The sequence below is a fragment of the Saccostrea cucullata genome, unplaced genomic scaffold (assembly GCF_032062105.1).
Source record: "Saccostrea cucullata isolate Sc308-1 unplaced genomic scaffold, CSIRO_AGI_Scuc_v1 ctg686, whole genome shotgun sequence".
NCBI classification, from domain to species: domain Eukaryota; kingdom Metazoa; phylum Mollusca; class Bivalvia; order Ostreida; family Ostreidae; genus Saccostrea; species Saccostrea cuccullata.
In genome coordinates this window covers 47,994-75,640 of record NW_026927755.1, presented here as the reverse complement: position 1 = coordinate 75,640, position 27,647 = coordinate 47,994, and the positions used below count along the sequence as shown (strand labels likewise).

The following is a 27,647-nucleotide window of genomic DNA, read 5'->3' as shown; positions in this document are numbered from 1 at the left end:
TCCCTTGGTTATCACACCCATTTTTTTTTTCAAACCATAAAACAGTTCAATAAATTGGATCAGCAGCAAGCAAACATAACAAGGCCATATAGAAATGTCACCATTAACAGATATCTTTGTCTAATAAATAGAGGTGGTTTTGCTAATTTTCCATCATCGTTTTTCAGGTAAAATTTTCTGTTCAATATTCCTTAACAAGTTATGTATTGTCTATCTCTTCACAGTTGCTAAAGTATCAAATTTCCCCAACAGGATCATCATGTAGCATTAGAATTACAGTTCCTATTTTTTTTTTTTTAGTTCATTATACATGACACTTTCGTGATATCTCAAAATACATTAGTGAAAAGATATATGAAATATTCTGGAGTTTTATAAATTCACACTATAGGCATTTTAGTTTCTGTATCCATCAAATACAAACACTCTTTAAATACAGTAAAACAAGTTATAAGTATCAGGGATGGATGATTTTGCTTTGTTATAAGCATAATTTTGTTATATCTGATAAGTTTATATTTTGATGGCACAGAGAATGAAAAATCAGTTCGTTGTAAGTGTCCATTTGCTATAAACCTGTTCACTGTAACCATGTTTTACTGTAAAGTGTTGCGTAACAAGACAGCATAATTATATTTCTACAGTTTAAGAACTGTTTAAAGTTGGAAAACAAAGTTATAAAAAAAATACTCAACCAAAGGCTGATAAAGGACATTAGTCCCATGTTTACATTCACAATGACACACCCTTTAAAATGCACATTTTGATAGGTTGAAAAAAATGTAAGCAAATCTGTCATGAACAACCCAAATAAATGTCTTGGAACTTCATTTTGAAGTGAGATCACTGTGAATTCTACCCAGGGAAAGACAAATCTAAATTATTAAGAATCTACACTACCTCATGAAGCTACCACACTTTCAGCAAGGGGCTTGGCCCTGCATTTAAACAGTGTAGAATCCCCTTTACTCCTCGGGAATGCTATGCACCAAAATTGATTAAAATCAATTTCCTGATGGTTCTTGAGAAGCAATTTAAAATGGTGAGAAGTTTACAGACAGACAGGGGGTGATCAGAAAAGCTCTACTGAGCCTTCAGTGCAGGTGAGCTAAAAATAGTTTAGATGTATCATTAAAATATCTACTAATACAATAGTATGTCCTGAATGTCTTGTATAGTTTCTCTGGAAATCATATACTAGTAGAATTTTATGGTTCAATAAAAAAAAAATTAAATTTGTTCATCAAAGGCAGCAATTAAATTTCTATGTTATATTTTTAATTTTTTTTTGCAATTTTGTAAGCTTTTTAAGATTTTTTTTTTTTTTTTTTATATAACTACAAAATTTTTTCAATTTACATACACTAAACAAAATAATTTACAAAACATGAAGAGAGAGACAGACAGACAGACAGACAAAAAGAGAGAAAGAAGACTTAATAATTAAGAATCCTTCAGGATTGTGACAGTGTTAAAATGTAATAAATCACACCAAATGCAAAAAGCATTAGAGTATATCAGAAAACAACAGGAAAAATAAAATGTTTTGCTTCCTGACTAGATTGCCTCCAATAAAGAAGACAGGTATAGAAACTAATCAGTAAACTACATGGTTAACAATACCAATATCAGATCAACCTAGGCCTACAGGTGTATGGTCAGTCAATAATTTACCTTTCCTCGCTCTCTGCTTTATTTCTATGGTAACCATTTCTAGATTTGGTTTTATCTGGAATAACAAGAAAACCATGATTTATTATCTGCATTTAATCTCTGTTAGAACATGCTCCTAAGAGCTTATACACTGCATATTTGAATTAATTTTCAGAGTCAGTGATCATTTTTGGTAGATGTATTTGACAAAAATGATTTTTTCTTCCCTGCTACATGTAAGTGCATTCAAATAACTGCTGAAAATGATGTTATGACGTGACTTTCAAACCTGTGAAATTCAAACCAACAGTGTGCCAAGATGCATGATGGGTGAACTAATGAAATAAATGAAAAGAATGAAATATATTTATCTACATTTTTGGGGGAAAGATAAGTCTTGGACCAGAAAAAAATCCTTCATGTTGGAAAATGTGTGTCAAGAAAAATATCCACATTCTGGTTTAAAAATATGAAGAAATTAATTTCCATTCTAAGAATCATACTGAATGTAATTTTAAAACTTGTACAAAATCCTTCGTATTACATCTAAATCTTTTCTTATATACAGACACTTAAGATTAAACTTGTGTCAATCGCTTCAATACCCCACAGACATAACTGTCTTAGTGAAATTTAAAACTCTGTGAATGTTAATTTTGAAAACTGTACATATTTTGAACACATCTTACCAATAATGACTCTACCCCTTATAACAATGTCTGTGCAAAGAAAATACAATATTTGAAATTCAAATTGCAGCAATTTTTATTAAATTGAATCCAATACATGGTAATTATTTGACATAGATTCAAACAAAACAGAAATGAGATACTAGAACTACTTTTAAGGCATTTTTGATAAAAAGGATATATATATATTGATTCAAATGAATTCCTTCCCACCGGTATATCAATATAATTCTTGCATGTCTTCATTCTAGAAGCTCTATTATACAAACTTCTAAAATACTTGATACAAAGAAAAACTATGGTTTGGGTAATGTATGGTATGGTTATGGTTTGAATAATTTCATTATGTTGACTAATTTAATTCTGATCTGGCCATCTATCTGCACATGAAGACCCATATGTTGCATGGTGATCTCTACGCACTAACCACTAGAAAGTGACAGAAAGTGCATGTGTTTAAATCAACTTCATGATGATGATGATTGGGAACGTGAATATCTCCATAGTAACTTCAAACCACGCAATATTAATAACAAAAATATTGAAAACCTCTCATACTTAGATCCTTGTACAGCTGAAGGTCACCTGTAACATGTTTCATTGAAAAAAGAATGATTAACAAATCCAAGTACAGCTTATTAGGGGATGAATATTTTTTCATTTCATTCTATTTTCTAATTATAGTTACCATATTTTAAGTGTCCTCTAATTTCTCACATACATTTTCATGATGATACAACTTGTGGTATTGCACTTCTCCATGTCAAACTTAATTACTTGTCATATTACATTATACATCTATAATATGCAATTGTAATCAGTGTAATCATATTGTAATAATTTGTTCATGCCCCCCGAGGGCCCTTGATTGGTGAATAAACATATATATATACATACTGAATACAAGGGGAGCTAAATAATGGTCAATATATATCTAAAATCATGATACAATGAAAAGGTTAGAAGTTAAGAGGCCCATGGGCCTCAATGTTCACCTGTCATTCAGCTCTCTCTCTCTCTCTCATTAATGTAATGAGACATAAAAATAATTGCATTATTTTCAATTTACATGTATGTATTGATGAAATATGTCACATTCCTGTTCTTTATGAAATCTTTTCACCCTAACTCTCACCACATGGGAATGGTTATAGAACAGATTGATTTGATTCTTGCTAATCTGCAGGAGAACTTCAAAAATCCAATTTTTTATGTACAAATTTGACCCCCCCTCTTGTTCTGCTAACTAAAGGAAGACTTTTCAAAAGACTGTATTCACTTCTATCTAAACCTTTGTACCCCCATATCCTTGCACCATGACTTGAACAACTTTTGAAATCTGCATAACATTGACATACTTGTATTATGTTATTATTTTGTTAGGTAAACCCATAAGGTTAACTTTCACATTTATTGGTGATATGTACATTCCACAAAGAAAATTTAATTCTTATAATAAAAAGTTTTCAGAGACTTACAGGGGGCGGAGACCCTGAGTATTTCCCTGACTTTTCTGTGAAGAGGGTCCACAGGTTCACTGTCCTGCCCCGAGTCCCTGCCATTCTGTGTGGGCTGTACCATCAAATCCTTAAAAAAAAAAGTAATATGAGTTACATATACTTTATTGACAAAACTCTTCCTTTTTTTCTTTTTTTAGAAAAATGCTGTTTAGTAAATTATCCATACATTTGAAATAAATCAATTTTATAAAACATACATTGTAATATTAATTTTTCTTGCCATTTAATTAAAGAAGATAAAATTCTCACACTACAGTTAAAATAGGAAAACAATTAAGAATACATACACTTTATCAGAGATTTTAACAGATACTTGTGAAAAATTCATTTTCATTGAAAACTAAAACTGCTAATCAATACTTGAAATCTGATTTCAAAGTCCTCAGTTTTAACCGATTCAGCATCACTGGCCTGGGGGGTGCGTCTCTTTCTACTGCGACTCGATCTCTCTGTCTGGGGCACAACTGGGACTGCTGGGTGTGCCGCAGCTGGAAGTACAAATACAATCATAAATCAGAAAAAACGCAAGATTCAGAAAAAAAGAATTCAGTTCAGAAAAGTCTTTATATATAGACATAAAATAAATATTAAAGGTAAGTATTAATGTTACCTAGTGTTTTAGTTTGTAAACTAAGTTTCGGTTTCGTTGTAGAATCAGGCTCCTCTGCCACAGCAGATAATCTGGAACCTACAGAAAAGGTTATACATGTACTGAAAGAATATTTACTGCACCCATATACAGAGTTACCCTTCCTATATATCCAACCAAGCACCTTAATATTAGTCCCAAGAAAAAATCCAAATGAAGGAGAAAATGTTTAAAGTGTCTGGATGTGAAGAAAGTTTGATAAAAAGAATGGCTGATAATGGTGAAAAGATCAGTGTCAAAGTTTTATAGGTCATGTGGACTACTTTGTGGTGGTAAACAAATTATATACAAAACTGTGCAGTCAACTCACTACCAATAAATTACTGGTAATATTTTATACACCTCAATTAAAAGTTACCATATATATGCTTATCATGTCCTCATGCATCTGCAATGACTTCTAGAATCATAAATCCATACTCTGTTTTCATTAAATTCAAATACTGTCACATACTCTAATGACAAGGAAAGGCAAAGTGTCATGTAAATGAAATCTTTTAAAAAAAACTTCAAAATCTTGCTGACCACATGGTTCAAGTCACACCAAAGAAATCTGAACATAAAAATACTAAGGTACATGTACATTGTCAATCTTCATGGTTCTATTACATGTATTGAGTGATTTGTTGAACACTGATTTAGCATACACTCATGAGTTAAAACCTTGCAATCTATTATAAAATAATTGTAATACACCAAACACAATATTACAGTACAAGGGTCAGAGCTAGGGTAAGACAGCTGATGTTAATGTAATCACAGCACACCTGTATTAGGGGGTGGATCAACAACACAACTCGGGGGTGGAGGTAAACTTTCATCAAAAGAATCATCCAATCTGTCCTCATCAGACAGTACCAGAGTTGATGAATCATCTGCAGCGGGAAACTTCCAACATTAATCATCAGTTATAGTAATTTCAATTAGGAATATTTTGTTATTTTTTCTTTTTAGTTTTGATTATTTTGATAAAATCCTTGATACATGATTATAAGTTTTTTTTTTATACTGTATAAAGATAAACAGCTGTTTAGTATTTGAAATCAAACATAACAGATTAAATATTTTTTTTTAAAAATTAAATTTACAGAAAAACATTTTCAAGGAACATTATTTATCATTAAAAATCAAAATTTTCCTAGAAAACATGAGCCATGAACATTTGAAATCTGACACTTTTTAGCTCACCTGAGCCGAAGGCTCAAGTGAGCTTTTCTGATCAAAATTTGTCCGTCGTCTGTCGTCGTCGTCGTTGTCGTTGTCGTCGGCGTAAACTTTTCACATTTTCATCTTCTTCTCAAGAACCACTAGGCCAATTTCAACCAAACTTGGCACAAAGTATCCTTGGGTGAAGGGGAATCGAGTTTGTTCAATTGAAGGGCCACGCCCCCTTCCAAGGGGAGATAATTATGAATTTGTGAAAAATTTATGGCATTTTTAAAAAATCTTCTTCTCCAGAACCGCTGGGCCAGGAAAGATGAAACTCATGTGGAAGCATCCTCAGGTAGTTTAGATTCAAGTTTGTTCAAATCATGACCCCCCGGGCAAGGGTGGGGCCAAAATGGCAGACCCAAGTTTTACATAGGAATATATAGGAAAAATCTTTAAAAATCTTCTTCTCCAGTACCACTGGGCTAGGAAAGATGAAACTCATGTGGAATCATCCTCAGGTAGTGTGGATTCAAGTTTGTTTAAATCATGACCCCCCGGGGCAAAGGTGGGGCCAAAATGGCTGACCCAAGTTTTACATAGGAATATATAGGAAAAATCTTTAAAAATCTTTTTCTCCAGAACCACTGGGCCAGGAAAGATGAAACTCATGTGGAATCATCCTCAGGTAGTGTAGATTCAAGTTTATTCAAATCATGACCCCTGGGGCAAGGGTGGGGCCAAAATGGTCGTCCCAAGTTTTACATAGAAATATATAGGAAAAATCTTTAAAAATCTTCTTCTCAAGAACCACTGGTTCAGGAGAGATGAAACTCATGTGGAATTACCCTCAGGTAGTGTAGATTCAAGTTTGTTCAAATCATGACCCCCGGGGCTAGGGTGGGGCCAAAATAGCTGACCCAAGTTTTACATAGGGATATATAGGGAAACCTTTTAAAATCTTCTTTTCAAGTACTTCAAAGCTATGACTTGTGATATTTATATAGAAATCATCCTCAGGTAGTGTAGATTTAGTTTGTTCAAATGATGAACGCCTGGAGGGGGGGGGGGGTGGAGTAAATTTAAGCCTGATGTGCTCAGGTGAGCGCTGTGGCCCCTGGGCCTCTTGTTTTGTCTTTTAGTTACTGCTGCAACTACGTATCCTACTGTTAGTTTGTTATGCATTTTGCTTACTGCATTTAAATGTATTACAAGTATCCTCATTATTATATTATAATGTCTAAATATAAGTACAGGTTATATATTACTGAGGGTTTATACAGGTATACATAGAAGTCTGTGAGTTTGGATTAGGATTATATTGTAGGAGTTGACATTGATATAATTCAGAGAGATAGAACAAGAAAGCATGCAGTCTCCATAGAGTCAGACCATGACACCCACATAGATGAAACAAACAGCTGATTGTATCATACATATCAAAATATCATATAAATGACACTTCAAAAAAATCCCTATACATGTAAGTAATTTCATATCTTGATTATTTTGCAAACATTGATCAATCAATAAATAGTTCACATTCCACAAACTGTGTAAAATATACAAAACATTTAATTCTGAGCTTGACTTCTAAAAAAAATGACCGAAAGTAATGAATGATGATAAACAAAAGAGACAATAAAACAGAAGTTGTTGGTTTCATGCTTAACATAAAGAAAGCATGCAAGTATATAATATATAAGAGAAAAGGTCACAAGAAACATTCCCAATGACTGTTAAAAGACCATTACATTTACTTAATGCTATTGTGAGTATATATGTACAGTTTACATAGATATGCATCTTAATTGACTAAAACATTATAATTCTACTTACCTTAATATCCCAGTTATCAATAAATTAATCTTCCATATTTGCTTAAATATTCTTCTTTTTAAAATATTATCTTAATATTAAGTTTTATTTATTTTTATGTTTTGATATACTAGTAAAAGAAAGACAACTCATCCTTCCAAATGACTTACCAGAGTTATACACCATGGCATTCCTGAAAGTCTTCTCAAAGTCCTCAGTCCTGATGGTGTCTGTGTCACTCTGAGGGTAACTGGCTCTCAAGTTGTCCAGATAATTCCCTGATAAATATCAAATATAATGGTCAAAAGAAATTTCAAACAATACACATCCAAAATTCAAGCAGGCTTTTATCAGCACAGTTAACATGATAATTTTTGTTTTTCTGTAAGGCCAAAAAAAATTAATCAATAGTTTCTCAGGCACTGCCGCATCAGTTCAAAAACGGCCGCATTGATCAATTTTATTGACATATTGAAAAGAGAGATAACTCAATTTTCTATTTTTCAAAGTTGAAAAAGAAAATCGAGTTATTCTCCTTTTCATAAATGCTAAGATAAGCGTTTATATTAGAAAAACAATACATTTCTTCTAATTTGTCAGTATTATATTAATCAACTTTTAATTAAATGTTTGGAGTAACATTATATAAAGTTGAATACATTTTACAACCAATTTCAGAGAACAAAAATTAGATATTTTCATTTTATTGAACAAATGCCTTTATCAAACATGTTGAAAAGTTGTTAAACCTGCTTCAAAAAAAAAAAAAAAAAAAACTTGCCTGCCGCATTGAATTCTAGGGCTGGGTATTGAGAGAAATTTTTCGATACAATACATATTGCAAAACAGAGGTGCGATATGCAATACATATTGCCGATACAGACAAATGAGAATACACTATTCTTTGCATGTTTTTTTTAAGAGGTGATAGTGTTTTTTTTATTATTAAAAGCATAAATTTACAATAATAAAACATTTTAAATCCTTGTTTCTTTTTTATTCTCTTTGAATGGACAATGTATGACAGATTAATGTTATTTGCCAATATTTTTCTTCAGAAAAATCAAGGCATCAATCCATTCAGGTTTCAGACAAGCCCTTGTGCATGTAAATACAGTGGCACTGGTGCTACATGTAAATACACGTTCTGAAGCCACAGACCACATCACAACATTGACCTGTTTGACTGTGTTGATACTTCACTTGACGTCGTATTAGTGGAAGTAATGGCAGATAAAATATTTCACCAAAGTTAAAATAAACTATGACTTAAAAATTCTTATTGATATCTTATTATCGCAATATCGGTTTACATTCTATGACTTTTTTTTTCGACGCGCCATTTTACCTACCGGAATTGCCTCCAAGTTTCACAGTAGCAAACAGGTCAATGTTGCGATGCCGTCTGAGATTGGTAATAATATATAGGCTCGTTGTTCCGCCAGAACTTGCAACTTCTTGTTGACAAATATAATTACATTTTGCCTTTTTGCTGCTGACTTTAACGTAGCGACCCTACACTTTTGACATGTTTACATGCGTTTAACCGATTTTAGATAAGTCGTTCGTAATATTAGTCACTTTCACGTTTTTCTTTCTCTTAATTAAACGTTGAAATAATCGAGCAATACACAAGCATCTCTGTATCGGTTATCGTATTGCTGAAAAATATCGATATATACCGATTACCGATATATTGATCCAGCCCTAGTGAATTCTGATTTTTTTGGCCTGAGAAACTATTGATTAATTTTTTTGGCCTAAGTTTTCTTTTTTTTTTTTTTTTTGAAATTTTAATTTTAAGATCTCTTCATCAAAGACGTGGGAAATGGTTTTTGCTTTGTCCCTCAATCTGTCTGTTTGTCTGCTAAAACTTTAACCTTGCCCATAAGTTTAGAATGGTTTGAGATATAGCTGTCAAATTTCAATGTGTAGTACGTATGACAAAACCTCTCTTTGGCTTCCAGCATACATGTGTACACTGGATATGACCCTGAATGGAGTCCTTTCCACTTTAATTTGTAAAAATTTTACAAAACTTTAACTTTGGCCATGACTTTTGAACAGTCAGAGCTAGGGCTTTCAAACTTAACGTGCCTATTTTTTGTGATTAGACCTTCCTGGGGTATAAATATTTTTGACCTGTTGACCTTGACCTTTGAGTCTAAATCAATTTGAAAAAAAAAATAAATTGCAATATACTGGTACCCATTCAACCTGTTGATCTGTATATCATATTCATATACCTTCTCAACATGATCTTCTGATAGTAAACTAAATATATGTCATATGGTATATCTAAGCATCTATTCACTGTACTTAACATACTTTTTCCACTAGGTCATAACCTATAATAGGTACTAGGGTATTTCCTGTAGGCTGGATATTTTTTTGATTTGATCTCTGAAAGATCACAGAAAATACCCAATATATGGCAATTTCTCATAATCACAATTTTTGTAGAATCTGCAGGTAGTGATATGTACAGATTTCTTAGAGGTGGAAAGAATATAGTTAGTAATAGAGGAAAGAGAAAATCCCTTGTCCTTGCCCTGTGCTTCTAGGTGCAACAAAGACACGGCAGGTAGGAATGCAGTACCTCCCTCACATAACCTATTGTTCACACAATGTATATACAATTCATATAAATTCAAATACCCATCATATGACAGACAGTGAACAGAATCCCCCCCTACTTTTTCTGTGACCTCTAAACAAAAGTCACAGAGCTCATTTTATACAAGTATATGGCTTATTTATAATTTCTTTAACATTTTATAATAATGAATGTTGTTTTTTATAGTTTCTGTATTTTTTATAGTAGACAACCACTAGATAAGCGAACAGGTGTGAAACAAGACAGCATCATGAGAATATCAATTTGCATTCAAGGCTAATCATTCAACAAATTAAATATCAACAGTAAGAAAAAGATGTGTTAAGTCTACCAGATTGACCACACTAAATACTGGTCTGTCAAAGTTAAGTCCATCACAAAAGGGTGATATAAGTCTACATATTTTTTGACCATTATCGTAAATCTCCATTTAAATCATACTAAATCAGATTGTAGTCTGTGTCAAAAGTCAAACATACTCTCAGGGCAATGCCTTAAATAGAAGGTCTACCAAGGGATGGAAATACTGATTATTTAAATCCATTCAAAAATACAATGAGGCTTGTATGCATAGTTGAACCCATCAAATAAGCTTTTTCCTTCCTTTTTTCAACATTGCTCTAAATTCAATCAAACACTGACCAAAAATTAAACATACATGTAATTTGAGAGTTCCTGCAGGACCCTCTTTAGATTTTTTTTAACTATCCAAACATACTTATGTATTGTCCGAAATCAGATTATCTTTCAAAATTTAAATGCAGACAGGACTAAGTGAAGAATGTTTAAACATGCATTTTTAAAAAGTCCTGGCCCTATCTGATCTGGCAGTGTCCAAGACCACAGGATTATTCCTGTTACAAGTTAGTGTGTTCTCATGTATACACCGAATAAGGTAAACAATCTGACACATTTCTAATTAGAACCCCCTTAAGGTGTAAGACTTTATTTCTATAGAAGTAGAACATTTTCAGATTTGTGGTAAACCAAATCTGAAAAGATTTGGAACTCAAGAGTTCTTACTCAAAAATTTAAGCACATGCATCCAAAATTTTTCAAATGTAGTCCTTGAGATCTTGCATTCTCAGAGAAAAACAAAACAAGACACTGATATGAAGATACTGAGTACATAAACATTCTTAGGAAAAATCCTGCCCTTCCCAAAAATTACTTTAAGTAAAACTTAGAAACAATGCATGTATTTACATGTGTCGGTAAAATGTGAGCTGACATCCCTTTGACTAATCTTGTATAAGCCAAATGTAGATACAGTTATTTATTCTTTACATATAAACATCAAAAAGACAGCCAAGCCAAATACCTATATAGATCAATGCTCTTATCTTGAAAATGCTTACTGTGTGCTTAATACAGCTCCTTTTTGAATTAACTTCAATTTCAAATGATAAAATGAGAAATTACATCATTAGATACATATTGAGAAAGAGACTGATACCAGAACATTGATCAGTGCATATTTGATCTTACTTTGTTAAATGTGATTTTGGAGATCTCCAGTCCATGATGCTCATAACATATACATGTACTAGGTATTATAAATTAATGGATGAGTGAATATCAGTATATATGTACCTCTTTTCTTCCTCATGATTTCTTTGAACTTTTCATCCACTTGCTGAGCACTGAGCGAGTCCAAATCACTTGGAGCATTTGTTCTCTCCTCAGCTAAAAATAAAGGAAACATTGAGTTATATATGCATTAATGTGTGCATCAAACATGATTATCATAGGTAAATAGATATACCACCTTAACATGCTATTTGCTGAATATTTGTTCACTTGAAGAAATGAACTTCTATTCAGACTTTTCCAAAAAATGAATATTTCAGGGTAAAACTTTCCAAAAGAATACAACTGCCTTTTAGTCAAAGAGTACCGGTAGATAAAATTACAAATTATCTGAAATGAACAGTATCACAGAATGCAATTTTTATTATAATATTGCCAAGTTTATGTGTATAGCCATAAAGGAAACTTAATTCATACCTATCTTTCTAATATATCGTGGAGAAATAAGCTCCATTTCGTAAATTTTTCACTGTCAACAGAGTAAATCTCCAAGGAAAATATAGTAGAATATGTACGTCCAATTCACCATAAAAAATCAACCTTCTATCCAATTTTTGACAAAGAAAATTGTGTATTTGAGACCCCGTGTGACATTCTATACATTTCAATCTCCCCTGCCTAATATCACCACTGTATTGAAAACATGAACTTCTGTGGAGTTCCAATAGATATATTTAAATCTCACTTACAATTATGCAAGCATAAAAATTTACAATGGAACCTATAATCCTTGGCTTAAAAGTCTACAGAAATCACACCTAGTCCATTTCATTGGGTAATTGGACGAGTAGCGAAATTTACACACTTTTAATTTCGTGTTTACTTATGCTATCACCAGAGCAGAGATTCACGGACGCCAATGAACAGCTTTTTAAAATGGGTGAATGAATAAATAAGAAAACAAATAAGTGCCACTTGGATAGGAAGAATTAAACATCCACGAGACAAATTTAATCAGTGTAACAATGCCATTGTATGTGAAGTAGTATATGTTTACCAAAGGTTTAATTTGCTGTTCAAAAGCCATGCTAGAGTGCATTTTGATTTTGATTAATAACAATTTAATGTATAGATGTATGTCATAGCAGAACATCAAATCCTGCTTGTGCAATATAAAGGATATATATAATTTTGGAATGCATAAGGTCATTTTTTAAATAATTAAAGTTTACTTTGGAAACCTACCAATTCTTCTGAAAGCACTTTGCGGGGTTCATTTCAAAAATGGGTTTCTATTTTATTACATTGATTTAAAAGAAAAAAATTAGTAAATGGTTCAAGAAAAAAGGGAGTAAACTTAAAACTGTGCCTTTCGAAATACATGTACTTTCATTTTTTTATGCATTTTTACTGATGCTTCTTCAACAATGCCTTTTTTTTCAAACTTCTTGGTACATGTATATTAAAGATGGCCTCTAAAGTATGCATAAAGACAAAAAGAGTGCTAGAATCCAGATATTGTATATTTGAAGATCTTACAGCTACAGACATAAACTTCATAAGGACATAAACTTTACGCCCCCTAAATCAGACTCAACATCAGACTCAAATTCAATGTTTAAAATTATATATAATCAGGAATGCAGTCATATCTGGCCAATTTCTATAGAATCTGCGAAGTCTGGATTAGAAAAGTTTTACTATAAGGAAAGCTAAAGTACAGTCAGCATTAACAAAGACAATCTATAATAAACGCTTTGCCAACAGTGTGAATCAGATGGAGTTTTACAACAGAACCACTTACCATCAGTCCCCCCTGCAGCATCGCTGTAGATCTCTGCTGTGCCAATAATGTGTCGACCCCTCGAAATATCTAAACCTGAGGACGGAGGTTCAAGAACTTTTCTGTACCTTTCTGAATTATCTGTAGAATTAACAATGGTATGAATGACAATCTGTTCTCGTTTAATGTAGAGTATAAAAATATCAACAGCATTTGTCAATAAATTACAAAGTGTACAATGGCAAGAAGACTACTGACCAGGTTTTGCAAGCTGACTTCTTGTTAACTCATCAAAATCTGAGGACTGTGATTTATCTCCCTTTGTACTTGGCTGAGAACCACTTTTCTGAAAAATAACACCATTTTCTTTATAACACATCTGAATATAATTACATATAAGTCATTACTGAAACATGACATCTAATGACAGGACTTATTTTGGATAAAAGCATGAAAATATTCTAAAGGCAAAAAAATAACTTTTGTTTAATTTCTCATACCATGGAAGACAACTCTGCATCAATTTTGTCCAGCACTGCATTATAAGGATCATACTTCTTGGTGAAGTGTTTGTCTCCCCTTCTTGTTGTTCCTTCTTCATTTTCTGGGTCAGAAAATCCTGCAAGGATTTACAAGAAACAGATTTTAGTGCCAGTAAAAGAGTTTAAATGATAGGAAATCAATTTTTTTAATCAGCTTGACAAAAATTGATTTTGTGAAGAACAGGCAATAAAGAATAAGCAATTCTTGTTTTTCAAAACTTAAATCTTTTTTTTATTGAGGATGCATTTTTAATTTTTCTTTTTCAATTTCTTTTTGATACTCAAATGATTCCCCTGTTTCTTTTGATAAAGGTCAAATTTCTATTCAAAATAGATTAATGCAGTAAAGGCAATGATCATGTATATATATATATTAATTCACATTTTGTCAAACTTTATGTTTGGATCTGAAAACTGAAATTGGCAGAATACCTTTACTGTCATTAAATCTCTGATGTTTTAAACTCTTTTAAAACTGTTGTCAAAAAGAGGCCAAACATGTTATGATGTACAAATTGTCAAGCACACTATTTCCACATGAAGCTAGATAAATACCAATCATACCAGCCCCATGTTATCTAGCAGTAATAATCTCCTTAATATCTAGTACCCTGGTTTGCAGCACTGCATGATTTGTATACTTATGTTAACAGAGACTAAATGTGCAGAGATCTGCTGTAATTTATCTGCAGGAGAGTTACTTACATTTAAAATAAATTTCATAGCCAAAAAAGACAGATTACCTGTTAATATCCAAAAAATGGAGAGAATTAAGGTAAATAAAACCACTTGTCAAATGTATTATGTAAAATTGCAAGTAAATACTCCGTACTTCTCAAACAAGAGTCTCAAACTGACACCTGATACAAGAACAATAAAGCATTGATTAGTCATATTTAGATCTGCAGAAAAAGACATGCTTTTTATTGCTTTATTGTACAACATACAAGACAGATAAAGTATGTATGTAGCCATTATAATCTACTCTTTGGTTGTGAAAGAAGCAATATGATTTTAGGCTGTCAAATTATTGAACTCCAAGACACATTTACTAATAAGGATTGGTGACCTTATGGCCAATATTAGAGCAAAATATTATAAAGGTAGAATTATCTGACATGAGTGGCTATGAAATTTTAAATGTAGGTCATGGTGACCTAATTTTGGATTGTCACACCCCTGGAAGGCCCATAAGCTTCATCAACTGAAGAGTAAAGATAATTATTGTCCTAATATGTGCTATTTGCAGATATAAAGAACTGGATTAGTTCATAAGAACTGCCCTTGAGAGCAAGCATTTTGCCATATGGTGATACCTTTCAAACAATAGGCCCATGGGCCACAATGCTCATCTCAGACACGTTGGTCCTGCTGTTTCTTCATTAGATCTTTTTTCTGCAGATCTAAATATCACTAATCAAGACTCTTGTTCTTAGAGAAGATAATGCTGTCTCTGATTAACAAGGTCATGTTTTAGAATATGCCATTACTGTGTTGGATTTATAAACTACTTCATGTTTTGGAATTTGCTATTACTTTCAAATGTTGGATGCCATTGCTCACAGTGTTGGATTGAATCATCCAGCAGTTAAAAAGTAAGCCATTACTTACCAGTGTTGGATCAGATTAACCCGATTATGTTTTAGGGTGAGCCATTACTTACCACTGTTGGATTGGATCACCCAGGTCATGTTTTAGAGTAAGCCATTACTTATCAGTGTTGGATTAGATTAACCATGTAGCATTTCGAGTGACCGCTAGGGCGAGGAAACGAAGACAACTCAATCATCAGCGGTAGTGGTCTTTTACTGTGTTGAGTTTGTCCGTGCATTTGCAGATACGCACACTTCGTGTTTCGCATGACAGACCTTTATCTGGTATGTGACATTGCCTTTACCAGTAAAAATAATTTTCTATAGGTATTTGGTGAAATTATTCTATAATAGTTTTACTGTATATGTAATAAGATTAAATGTAAATATATTTCAAAAATACATGTCTAACATGTACGACACAAGAAAATAATTTTTTTCACGTTCTTCTGCTTGCTCGAAGTTGCTCGCCGACTAAAAATTAGAAGAAATGTTTACAAAGGTCATGTGAAAATTACACGTTCTATAAATGTGAAAATTTTTGTAAATCTTTTTTTAACCTACTGACGTTGTATTCTGTTGTTATTTTTTTTTTCTTCATCGGGATCGGGATCGGAGGCATAGTTGGTATTTTCATGATTTGTATAGAATAAAGTACTGACAGTTCAGAATTCCCATAAATATAATGAAATTTTTGCAATTTGAAATACATTTCTTAATTATTTTTAATTTAAAATCATTCAAACCTTATATCCAGTTATATATATTTTGCTTTATTTCAATCGCGCTCGAAATACTTTTCGTAGTTATCTTCCCTTATGGGTCACAAACGTTGTTAGTGTTTGGGTATTTTTGGGCATCAATATTTACTTTATTCTGTATAATTTCATAACAAAGAATGTTTATTCCTTTAATCTTCTGCACTCAATTGCTCAAAAATTGAATGTCGAATTCTATCTTTTAATTTTTAGGTGGAATTGCTATATCATGTATCAAAGTAAGCTATGACTTACCGGTGTTGGATTGGATTAACCAGATTATGTTTTAGACTAAGCCATTATTTACCAGTGTTGGATTTGATCATCCAGATCATGTTTTAAACTAAGCCATTACTTACCAGTGTTGGATTGGATCACCCAGATCATGTTTTAGAGTAAGCCATTACTTACCAGTGTTGGATTGGATTAACCAGATCATGTTTTAGAGTAAGCCATTACTTACCAGTGTTGGATTGGAGTAACCAGATCATGTTTTAGAGTAAGCCATTACTTACCAGTGTTGGATTGGATCACCCAGATTATGTTAATATAGACTAAGCCATTATTTACCAGTGTGAGATTGGATTTAGAGTAGGCCATAGTGTTGGATTTGATTACCCAGATTATGTTCTAGACTAAACCATTACGTATCTGTGTTGGATTGGATTACCCAGATTATGTTTTAGAGTTAGCCATTCCTTACCCGTGTTGGATTGGATCACCCAGATCATGTTTTAGACTAAGCCATTACTTACCAGTATTGGAGCCTGACTTGACAGCATCATCACTCCAATCCCCAGAACCACTCACTGACACACCATTCATTCTGACATGCTGAAAAATAGAATCACTTATAATTAATTTCTAAAAAATTCATTTATTTTTTAAAAAAATATCTTTTGAATGAATTTAAATGAAAAAGTCTTCAAGTTTATCTTCAAGGAGAAAACTTTTCAATGAAATTTAAAATTCTTTTTTTTAGATTTAAAAAGCAATCCCGAGCTAAAAGAGGAACTCAATATTACATTGTAAATATTGAACAGGGGGAACAAGTAAAATGACACATAACCAATACAAAATGGTTTTCTATCAATTTATAATCTAAATTGATCTTTTGTAACAATAAAAAAAAACTGAACATCAAAACACTGCTAATGTACCCCACTCAATATTGACAACTGTAAAGTTTAGTTTTACTCATTTGTCATTCATCAATACAGTATGGCCCCCAATACTGTCAGGCGTAGATACCTGTTTTATTACAAGTATACAGGTTTCAAAGGTGGTCATGTACTTCTACAGTACTAAGAGGAGAATGTACCTGTATATATAGATCTATACCTGTGATTACCTGAAAGATCAAAGCAAAAACTGGCTTATAGCTGTCTAATTCTTTACAATTAGTCCTAGAATATATATGCTACAAATCATTGTATACAAAATTACAAAAAGAAAGTGCACTGGATTCATTCAATAATGTTTATAATTAACCTTTTTCCACTGAAGTATCTGCAGTGCCAGTTCACAATATCAACAAAAGAATGCATAATCTGCAGATTTCTTTGAAAAAAAAATAGCCATTGGAGTCTGTAAGATATTACTTTATATTTAACCAATGCAGTGGAAAGCCTTCTATTTTATCTCTTGTAACTCTCACCTCATTAATGACATGATTATCTCCCCTAATTCCTATGCTTCACCTAATCCATCAAATGCAGATTTTTTTTTCACTTTTCTTTGACAAGATATTATTCTATTTCTGCAGCTTTTAAATTTAAATGTTTCAGATCCATTTTATAAACTGACAGATAATGTGTGACTCGCCATCCATTTAAAAAAAGACAAGTTTTAACAAATCAGATTTAACACTCAATATGAGCCATTTCAAACAAAAAGTTTACAATTTCATGGCACATTGCACCCATTACTGAAAACAATATACCAGAAGAGCCTTCACTGTTCCAACCAATTTATATCCCTCAGGATGCCTATGTAGGAATATTCAGACAAGTGGAATATTGCTATGTTTCTGGCAAGAACTAGCTTGACATTTTTTCGTTTTTGGATAATTGATGAGTTTCCTATATAACTCCAGACAAACAGAACACCTAACAATCTATAAAGGCCTCTCAAGGTTCATCAGGCTTCATTCCTTTTGGAAAACTGGCAACAAGATGTTGTGACATACATTAGGAAACCTTACACTTTTTGAAAGAAAAGAAATCAATCATTTTATGCCAGCAAATCTATTTCTGATTACCTCTAAAAAGTTTTCTGATTGAAAACCAAAAACTCTACTCAAAGGTTAATTCAATACAATACTGGATTCAAGTGGAAAAAATAAATCTACTCTTCACCAGTTCTCTTGCAACTGAAATGAAATGGAATACACAAGTCAATGGTTCCCTACATAATTAATCAATATATCTCTGTGAAGCACTACTGGCTCTCTAGCTTTGCCCTTTCTTTGACTTGCTGTAATCTGACTAAGGTGACAAATCTGATTGAAGCTGCATAAGAAAATGCTTCATTGAAGAGGAATCAATGTCCTTGACCTTTCTGAACTCTCAAAATACCTTCCATCCTTATCTCTAAAAAACAAATGAACAACAAAAAGAGATACTAAAAGTTAGTTTTACCAATAGAATGGCATTAAGGTATTATATTAATGTGCAGTGATATGTAAATTCACACCTATATCAACTTAATCAATTATTAAAGGTAAAAGAATACATGTATAAATATGATTTGCACCTGTTCTCTATATAGAATTATAGGATTCATGTAAAATTGAGACATTCTGAATATTATGTTTTCATTTAATGTTTAACAAAGAATTCTATGTTTAGCAAAGATTTTCTAATCAACATTTTTAAAAAAAAACCAGAGACTTCTACTTTTTTGTCAACAGATGTGGCTCAATGTGACAATGATTTTTAACATGAAATCAATCCATTTCAGTTTATAAATGCAATTTGTAAACACTAGCTACCATATCCTTGATACGTGTATCTCAACAGGACTACCAGTAAAGAACAGCATCTTATTAAAAAAAATTATAACTCTCAACTCATTTTTAGGTAAGAGTAATTTAAAATTTGATCACTCATTTAGAATTACCTTATACACAGAATTTTTAGCTAGGATTTAATTTTGGCATTATAAGCAAGGGTGTCGAGATCGCTAAAATTAAATATCGCTATAATAAACTGCATTTGATTTGTAATATAGCTTATTTAGTGTGAATTTTAAAATTGCTAAAATAACATCTTGCTAAAAATAAAATACCAGTTCTTATGGACAAATCGCTAAATTTGTGTCTCGCTAAAATTTCCCCTTATACGGTATATAAGAGTGCCAAAATTTTTCTTAGGTAACCTAAATATTGATGCACAGTTTAAGTACGCCATCAAGAAGCTTGGTCCAGAAGGGAATTTTGTTGGGAATTAAAGTGGTCTCTATACCCTTCGCTTGTGAATGCTATATCACTGTACAGGGTGGATGGCCTGCATACATAAAATTCCATATAAAATTTTAAAAATCTTCTTAAGCATGCACATGAATTTTCTACATAAAAAATATCAATAATACAGGCAACAACATGAATGCACAAGGCAGCCAGCACACAGGACAATATAACTTCAATTTTCACTTCAGAAAAATTGGTCATCAGTCCTGGAAAAGATCGACATGAAATATTTTCCTGAGAATTAGATTCACATGTGCTTGCTGTGAAAGACCAAAATACCCATATCTTACAGTTTATTAACCTTCAAGAAAATTGTTCCTCTTTCAATTAACTTTAAATGCCATACAGAGGAGCAACTGTGTTTGAATTCATTCCTATTGAAGCTTTATAAGTGCCTTATTCTAAATGTCAATATTTTGTGAAATCTGAGCAATGCACATCTATAAAACAGGTAATTTAAAGATACACTGTCAATACAATTTTACAAAGAAAACCAAACATTTATTCCAAGATGGTAACTGAAGATTGTACAAATCATTTTAAGTATCTCATACCTTACACTTCATTTGCTACTTCTATTGTAGAAGAATAACCGTTTTTACATGCATTTTGGGACTTTTCAAACCATAGACAGATAAAGCCATAAACTTAAATCATCCAATCCTACATGAATCTATATATACAAACACACATCATTTATCACTGCCAAAAAATATAGAAGAGAATTTTAGAATGCCAGTTACCTTGTATCTACATTGTAGAAATACTTTTATAAGATTTCCATCATGGTCTGCAAAGGATAAATCAGTGCCAATTATCAGTTAGAATTTCTATTCAGTTTCTATTTTGTAGTCAATCTATTGAAAAAGATTCCTCAACACAGTAGTTTCCCCTTTAACCCTACTGATTATTAATATGAATATTCAAATATAGAAACCATTAACTCCAAAAATACCCATAGGTATTATAGATGAAATGTGCCAAAAATTCCAATATCTGTTTCAAAAGAATTTTCTTCTTGCATTGTAATGTCTTTGAAGGAAGTTAGGCATTTTGAGGCAAGCAATTAAATATTCCAACACAATTTACAATGAAGAATTTAGAATAAAGGTGGGCTAATTTTTAAGACCTTGTATCAAGGATTCTAAAAGCAATAAACACCTGTTATGCATGAGATATTTGGCATATCTCTTATGTATTATTGACATCACTTAATGAAATAAATTTAGCAATTCTCAGATCACTTGTTCTGAAAATTAAAAAGAAATTATCTTAGTAAGAATAATGTCCACTTTAAAATGAGTTACCAATTAATGTGGCACAGTTAGTGGTTAGGGTACTGTTTGCTCCAGATTGTTGGAGCAAGGAGTTAATCCTTATGTTGCAGGTTTGAATCCCACTATGGGATGTAGATACCAGTCTTTCAGATAAGACCATAATTAAACCAAGGTCCTGTGTAACAGTATGTCTTATTCCTCACTTCTCAAAGGCACTAAGTACTAAGTGCAGGTCAAATTTTGCTGCCCTGACCACCCGAATTTGGTACCATCTCAATATGAGTAACAAATTGTCAAAACTTAAGGGGGTATAAAGAAATAAATAAACAAACAGGTATCTATAGACCAGCAATATTGTACAGTGTACATTGATTACAAATATTGTAAAAAAGTAAGTACTAAGGGCAAAAAAAAAAAAAAAAATCACGTGACTCCAAAAACCATTGTTAAAAACTGAACCATGAAGATACAGCCTCCTATCATGTCTCTATCTTACAATTACAGGTAAAAATTGGAAAATTAAAGGCGGAACAATTTTTAAAAGTGGGGAGGGGGCACATTTATGAAGGCCAGTACCTTTCAAACAAGTTAGGACCCTATAGTATAAATTACTTGACAATCAATCATATCGTTTATCATTCATCTTCCTGTTACATTGAAATATGACCCTGCAAAAAAGATACTTTACAGACACTACCGAAAAAGTTGATTTTAAATATTTATTACTTTACATCCAGATAATATGAAAATAAAATATGGGAACTCTGCTATAATATCCTATTGCTGCTAACCTCAATAACTGCTTTACATCAATTTTCATGCCAGTGCTAGCTCATTTTCAAAGTCAATACATCTATAGAATTTACAGTAACTGTTTTTGTGAAAATATTGAAATTGGCCTAATAGCATTATCAAGCGGCGCTATTATTCACAAAACATGGAAAATTCAATTAAAGTCTGCCCCCAACAAAGGCTCATATAAAAACTTCTCTTTTAACCCTGCAACCTAACAAAAGAATGAGAAAAAATATCACAAATAGGACAGATTTATTTTTCCTTATCATTCTATAATCCTTGTAAAGTACTATCATTTATAGAGAAAAGTCATATGGTCTCTCTCATAAATTGTCAAATATCATCCAACTGTAATGATCTTTACAGAAAAAATAGCTGTAAACCCCACTTAACCTTGGTGGTCAAACAAGCTACAGCCCAATATATCCCAATAAATCCACGGATATGAAATATGCCCTGATCAAGGGTTCCCCAGACATGAGATAACTGGCCCAATCACCTCTTCACTTGTCAAGAGATGTTTGCCATGCTTTTTCTACACAGTGAAGTTTTTCGGAATTACAGGCAATCAAAATACTTTAGGAACATGTACAGTGTATGTCAAAGAACATTTTGTTGTATCTTTTTGATAGAAAGTTTAAGTTTTAATGATCCAGTCCCCATTTAAAGATAACTAACTGTGAGTCCTGTACAAAATTCAAAATTGCAGCAGACTGATTGATAACTAAGAAAAACGTAACAAAAAATCCCCTTTTTTTATAATACATGTAGTTAATATTTACAAAATACAACCATATCAGAGGTTAATAGTTAACTGATGGTAAATTATGACCCTCACATTATGAAACTGGATAACAATGAATTATGACCGATGTATTTAAATAATTAACTGCGTTTGTTAATGACTGGGCAGTATTTGGTAGCTGTCATAGCATTTGACGTGATGTATATCTGGTAGATATGCACAGCTTGAGTTATGTAGGTGAGATGACCTCCAAATCGGGCCAGAATTTTAAACGTGCCATCTTAAAGGTGGTATTGATCCAGAACAAATTTATCTTAAGTCTAATGACATATCAATCTTCAGAGACTTCCAGCATGCTGCCAAAACAGATCTTCATTCAAAAAACAGGGCATTCGGTAGAGTTTTCAAATTACCATTTCTCTCTTCAGCGCGTTCTTTAAAAAAACTGGCTCATCAGAAAGTTTCCAGTCAATTTTGATGAATATAAATTTGATGCCTAAACATAAATAATCATCGACAGATAGGGATCCATTCATCGAAGATATAGACATATAGCATCGTCAGAAACCAGAAGCGAGACCGACCTTGGGTTTCTGACGATGGATATATAGAAAATTTAACCAAAGTTTTTAAACAACATTATCTAAGAGCAGGTGTCACTTGTCTGAATTAAATTTATAATGCATTAAATTTATTGTCAAATCAATGAAACTACATTAAATGTATATCTTTATAAAATTAAAATTTATTTAAATGTCATTATTTCAATGCTGTCTTCTAACTGTCAATCTATTATTTCTTTGATTTCCATTCTGAAATAATATAGTACTATAAATTACTTTTCTCATTTGCAAGAACTTTATCTTAGCAAAATTACGATAAAGTCTGCATGAACAACTTTTTTCTTATCGTAAATTTTTAGCAATGACCAGATTTTGTGAAAATTTTGTCTCACTTCTAAATTACAAATTAATACATGTACCTTTCTTGTGAAAAACAAAGTGTTGTGAATAATTTAATTTTCCATATTTAATGGGTATTTTCTGATGGATGTAAACAAACCTTTATAAAAAGCTTAAATTTTTATAAAAATTAAATAAAAATTTAAAAATTCTACAGACACAATTACAGTACAATTAATCCTGTCATTCTGCATCTTTGATATATAGAAGCTGCTAACAGGTGGACAGAAATTTCCGTATGCCTGTTCAAACACTGATTAAGTTCATGTGGTACTATAACTACGTTTATTCAGTATTGCTTAAACTTTTAGACAGCGCTCTTAAGAATACAGCTGACTTCATTTAAATCCTCAGCTGATCATTTTTTTGACGAGTCTACAATGGCTGTACAGTCTATTGTGTCACTGCACATCTAAAACATCCTTCATTAATGTAAAATTGATATACCCTAATAAAACAGACCTAGTAAATTTTTGTTAAAATGAGCAAATTATAATTGATTATTTTGAAAATTTTTCAATTTAACTACTATAATTATCCTATAAATCAAGTCCTGAATTAAATTCTAGAAAACACCAAGGAAAAAATATTCTGAATCCTTTTACCTTTTGTTTACGAGGCATTCTTTTCCGTGCTGACATTCTAATAATTCAATAAAGCGTCCCAGATGTGATTTTCTAAAGTCACCAAATCAGAAATCAATCGGTGGGGATTATAGAGGTAAGAGACATTATCTTCTGTATTAATCCTATTTATAAATCAAGTGGCCAGCACCAAAATAATCCAAGTCAATATATAACATAAACTGTTTCTTAACTTCATCACGAAAGTTTTTATACCCTCGAAATACAAGTATGATCGCCTTAATGCATTCAGTGCCTCTGCCCCACAGTGATGTGATAGATATTTAAAAGACTGTGACAATTTTTATTTTTCTGCCCAGGTGAGGCAATTCCACCAACTTGTTAAATATCTACAGGTAGGGACAGGTAAACATTTCTATTGATCTATTAGATTTCTGCAAATGATTGCTGCCAATTGAGAAAAAAATCAGATGGCATCTAGTTGGAGAATTCGGTAGAATGGTGCTATTGGCACCCCGCCATTAGTAAAGCATCTATAGGATACACTGTACAGACTTTAATCTTTTACAAAGACAAATCCTATCTTTTTCAAATCTGCTTGGATTTTAATGGAAAAGTTTAAAATGAAACACTTTCAGGTATCCCTAATATAAATGATAAGATCTACTTTATACTCAAATACTAGATCAAAGTGGTGGACAAATATGAAAGTCACCAAAATTTATTTCTATACTCAATGAAAATTATTTCCTCTGAGACAATATTTTCTAAAGAAATAAAATGTTCTGCAATTAAAAAAGAAAAGGGAGCAATGTACATAACTTGAAATTTAATACTTATCAAACCTAATAGCTATTATATAGTCTGATTACATTTTATTCAACACAGAATTTCTCTCTACCAAAAATAGCTGTCTCAACTTTTCTACTTAAAAATGGTAAATGTGAATCTTTGATGATCAGACTGGTGTCACAAAACCTACCATTAGACATTATTGACAAAGTACGATAATATTTACTCAGTGAAATCAAAGACCAAAAACAACATACCAAAACAGATAGGGAGAGAGTGTTAATGGTTTAGCGCCACGAGGAAACCCCTGATCTACCCACAATAAAAGGTCTCAGGTCTCTAATATGATTTTCAATATTTATTTGCACAGTTGCTATATATGCATCTATAAAAATTGTCTACTGATTTAATAAATTAATAAAACTTGGACCAATGATCAACTTTAAATCTTGATCTATATTAAGTGAGCGAGAGAACTCCAATTAAATTTGCACCTATATACTGTATGTCAGAGTGATGCTGAAATTTTGATATCGCATGCTAATAGACCAAAACAGGCTTTAAAAGAAAGAACTTACACTATTGACTACCATATCTATGTAAATGTATTGAGGACTTCAAAATTTTTTAAAACATGCCCTAATATAGTACACCAAGCATATCCTATTGACTACAATGCCTTATTTATTCCCCTTCATCACACCACAATTGAAGAGGGCATTATTCCATCACAATTCAAAGAAAGCATTTACACAGAACATTTACTGAAAAAATTAAGAGACCTGCCAGTTATGAGTTTTAATACATATTTTCACAATAAAGGAATTAACATTGGCAAAGAAGCAGATAAAAATGTCATACCTCTTCAAAACTAGGAATTAAGAAGAAGAATTTTAATGTAAAGTTTTCACAACTTGCTATTTGAAGGAGTACATCCAAATGCTTTTACACTCTTCATAAATTTCAAAGTCCATATGAAGACATGTTTACACGATGCACAATTTCAATCCAACTTTCCTTTAGGCAAACACTGGCTTTTTATACCACAATGCACTTCATTATATACCAAAATCCCCCTATTGAAGCATTGTACGTGACTTACGAGATTGCTAAATGGAATTTTATCTCAGAAGGATTCATGAAGTTCAAACCAAAAATTCTACAATTTGATAAATATATAAAAGCTTTCCCTGAGGTGAGACCATAGTGTTATCATAATGGTGTATGAACCTTTTGCAAAAGTCAACAACAACCAGCAGCTGTTATCAATGGTAACAATTCCATTCATTGACTTCTATAAACTTAATACACTAACATTCTAAAAGAAGCTCAATCTTCAATTTGAAATAGATGAAGATTAATTCGAAAAACAACTACATAATCAGATTTTGTTTTTGCCAGGAACTTGGTCGCACAAATACACCGAGGTGTAAGACTAAGTGTGAAATTCTTTTATTTTGATTCCTAAACCTCCATTCCTTCCACGTGAACAAATAGGAAATGGTTCCCGTATTCAATGAATAGCATTTTAAGGCTAGGTCATTTTGGGCCTCGGTTTTCAAGAACTGACTCATAACATTGCCTCATGCTAAGATATCATATTTAAACTTCTCTTATACAGCCAAAAATTAATAGCTTTGTAATTAGTTCTGTTGAATTAAATTCAAAAGCATACATCATCAAAGAAAATTAAAATAGTTCTTAATTTCTATTCTGCCATGAAAATTGCTCCAAAAATTTTATATCACCATTTTAAAAATACAGGAATAATAAAAATGTTTTTTCATTGGTACAAGTAACTGGATGTCTTTAGTTGTTAATTTAATTTAAGCTATAATTTCTTAGACCATGCACCGATAAATATCACAACAATATTCAATTAAATTTTGCTGATAATGATTACAATTGAATTGTATAGCAAGAAAGAAATCTAAATCTTACAGGAGTTATTCTCTAAAAATATTGAAAAAGAATGTCCTGTCAAAAAAATAGTCAAAAACTTGAACATGAAGAATATATTATAGATTTTTTGTCCTAAAAAAAGTTTCAATTTAAAATATATTTTTGTCAATAGTTTTAGGTTAGTTAAAATTGGTACCTATGGCCTGCCAATACCTAAAGCTTTGTTAAAGTCTCCCCCTCCACTAAATAACCCATTCAAACTGAAGATCAATAGTTTATCAATATACCCAGGCTATCATCACATTCCAATATTCTACTTGACCCTTCATCAGGGAATGGACGGCCACTTCAAAATCTCCTAACAACTTAGTGTTCCCTGTAACAATTACTAGCCTACAGTTTTCTCTATCATGCTACATATCAATACCAAATCCTCAAAAACACTAATTTTATTTTGATTTTTATCTCTTCAAAATTTGTCATTTACTGAAAGTCTTTCGTTTTAGTTCTTGTAATGATTGCATAAATGTATTTTTTCAGAATAAACAGTCAAGGTAAACTTAAATACATAGAATTTTTTTTTGCCAAATAATTCATCTATTAAAATCAATAACTTGTAAACTTTTACATGGAGCAATTGATATTTTAGCTGAAGATCACCTAGGTTCTCAAGATTTATGATCTGACTTTAATACTATGATTATCTTGACTTGAAGTGCCTTGTTAGGGTCTGTGGCAGATTATTTCACACTTGTGACTTCTTAGTGGGGGTACCATATCTTCACTACTAGAATTCTAGTTCTACAAACATACCTAAAACA

At 32.0% G+C, this 27,647-nt stretch overlaps 1 protein-coding gene across 1 annotated transcript in view; it reads right to left on the bottom strand.

Moving 5' to 3' along the window:
- The window catches only part of LOC134275452 (myosin-2 heavy chain-like), a 40,809-nt gene extending 15,810 nt beyond the window's left edge, over window positions 1-24,999 (bottom strand). The window contains exons 1-12 of the mRNA XM_062757730.1: window positions 24,154-24,999; window positions 17,056-17,134; window positions 13,909-14,027; window positions 13,667-13,754; window positions 13,430-13,549; window positions 11,689-11,781; window positions 7,649-7,756; window positions 5,279-5,386; window positions 4,473-4,550; window positions 4,223-4,350; window positions 3,821-3,929; window positions 1,675-1,729 (exon numbers count right to left, since the gene is read on the bottom strand). Of these exons, the coding sequence (XP_062613714.1) occupies window positions 1,675-1,729; window positions 3,821-3,929; window positions 4,223-4,350; window positions 4,473-4,550; window positions 5,279-5,386; window positions 7,649-7,756; window positions 11,689-11,781; window positions 13,430-13,549; window positions 13,667-13,754; window positions 13,909-14,027; window positions 17,056-17,134; window positions 24,154-24,189 (1,121 nt within the window). The 5' untranslated portion in view covers window positions 24,190-24,999. The remainder of the gene's footprint in view (window positions 1-1,674; window positions 1,730-3,820; window positions 3,930-4,222; window positions 4,351-4,472; window positions 4,551-5,278; window positions 5,387-7,648; window positions 7,757-11,688; window positions 11,782-13,429; window positions 13,550-13,666; window positions 13,755-13,908; window positions 14,028-17,055; window positions 17,135-24,153) is intronic.
- Window positions 25,000-27,647: the final 2,648 nt, after the last annotated feature.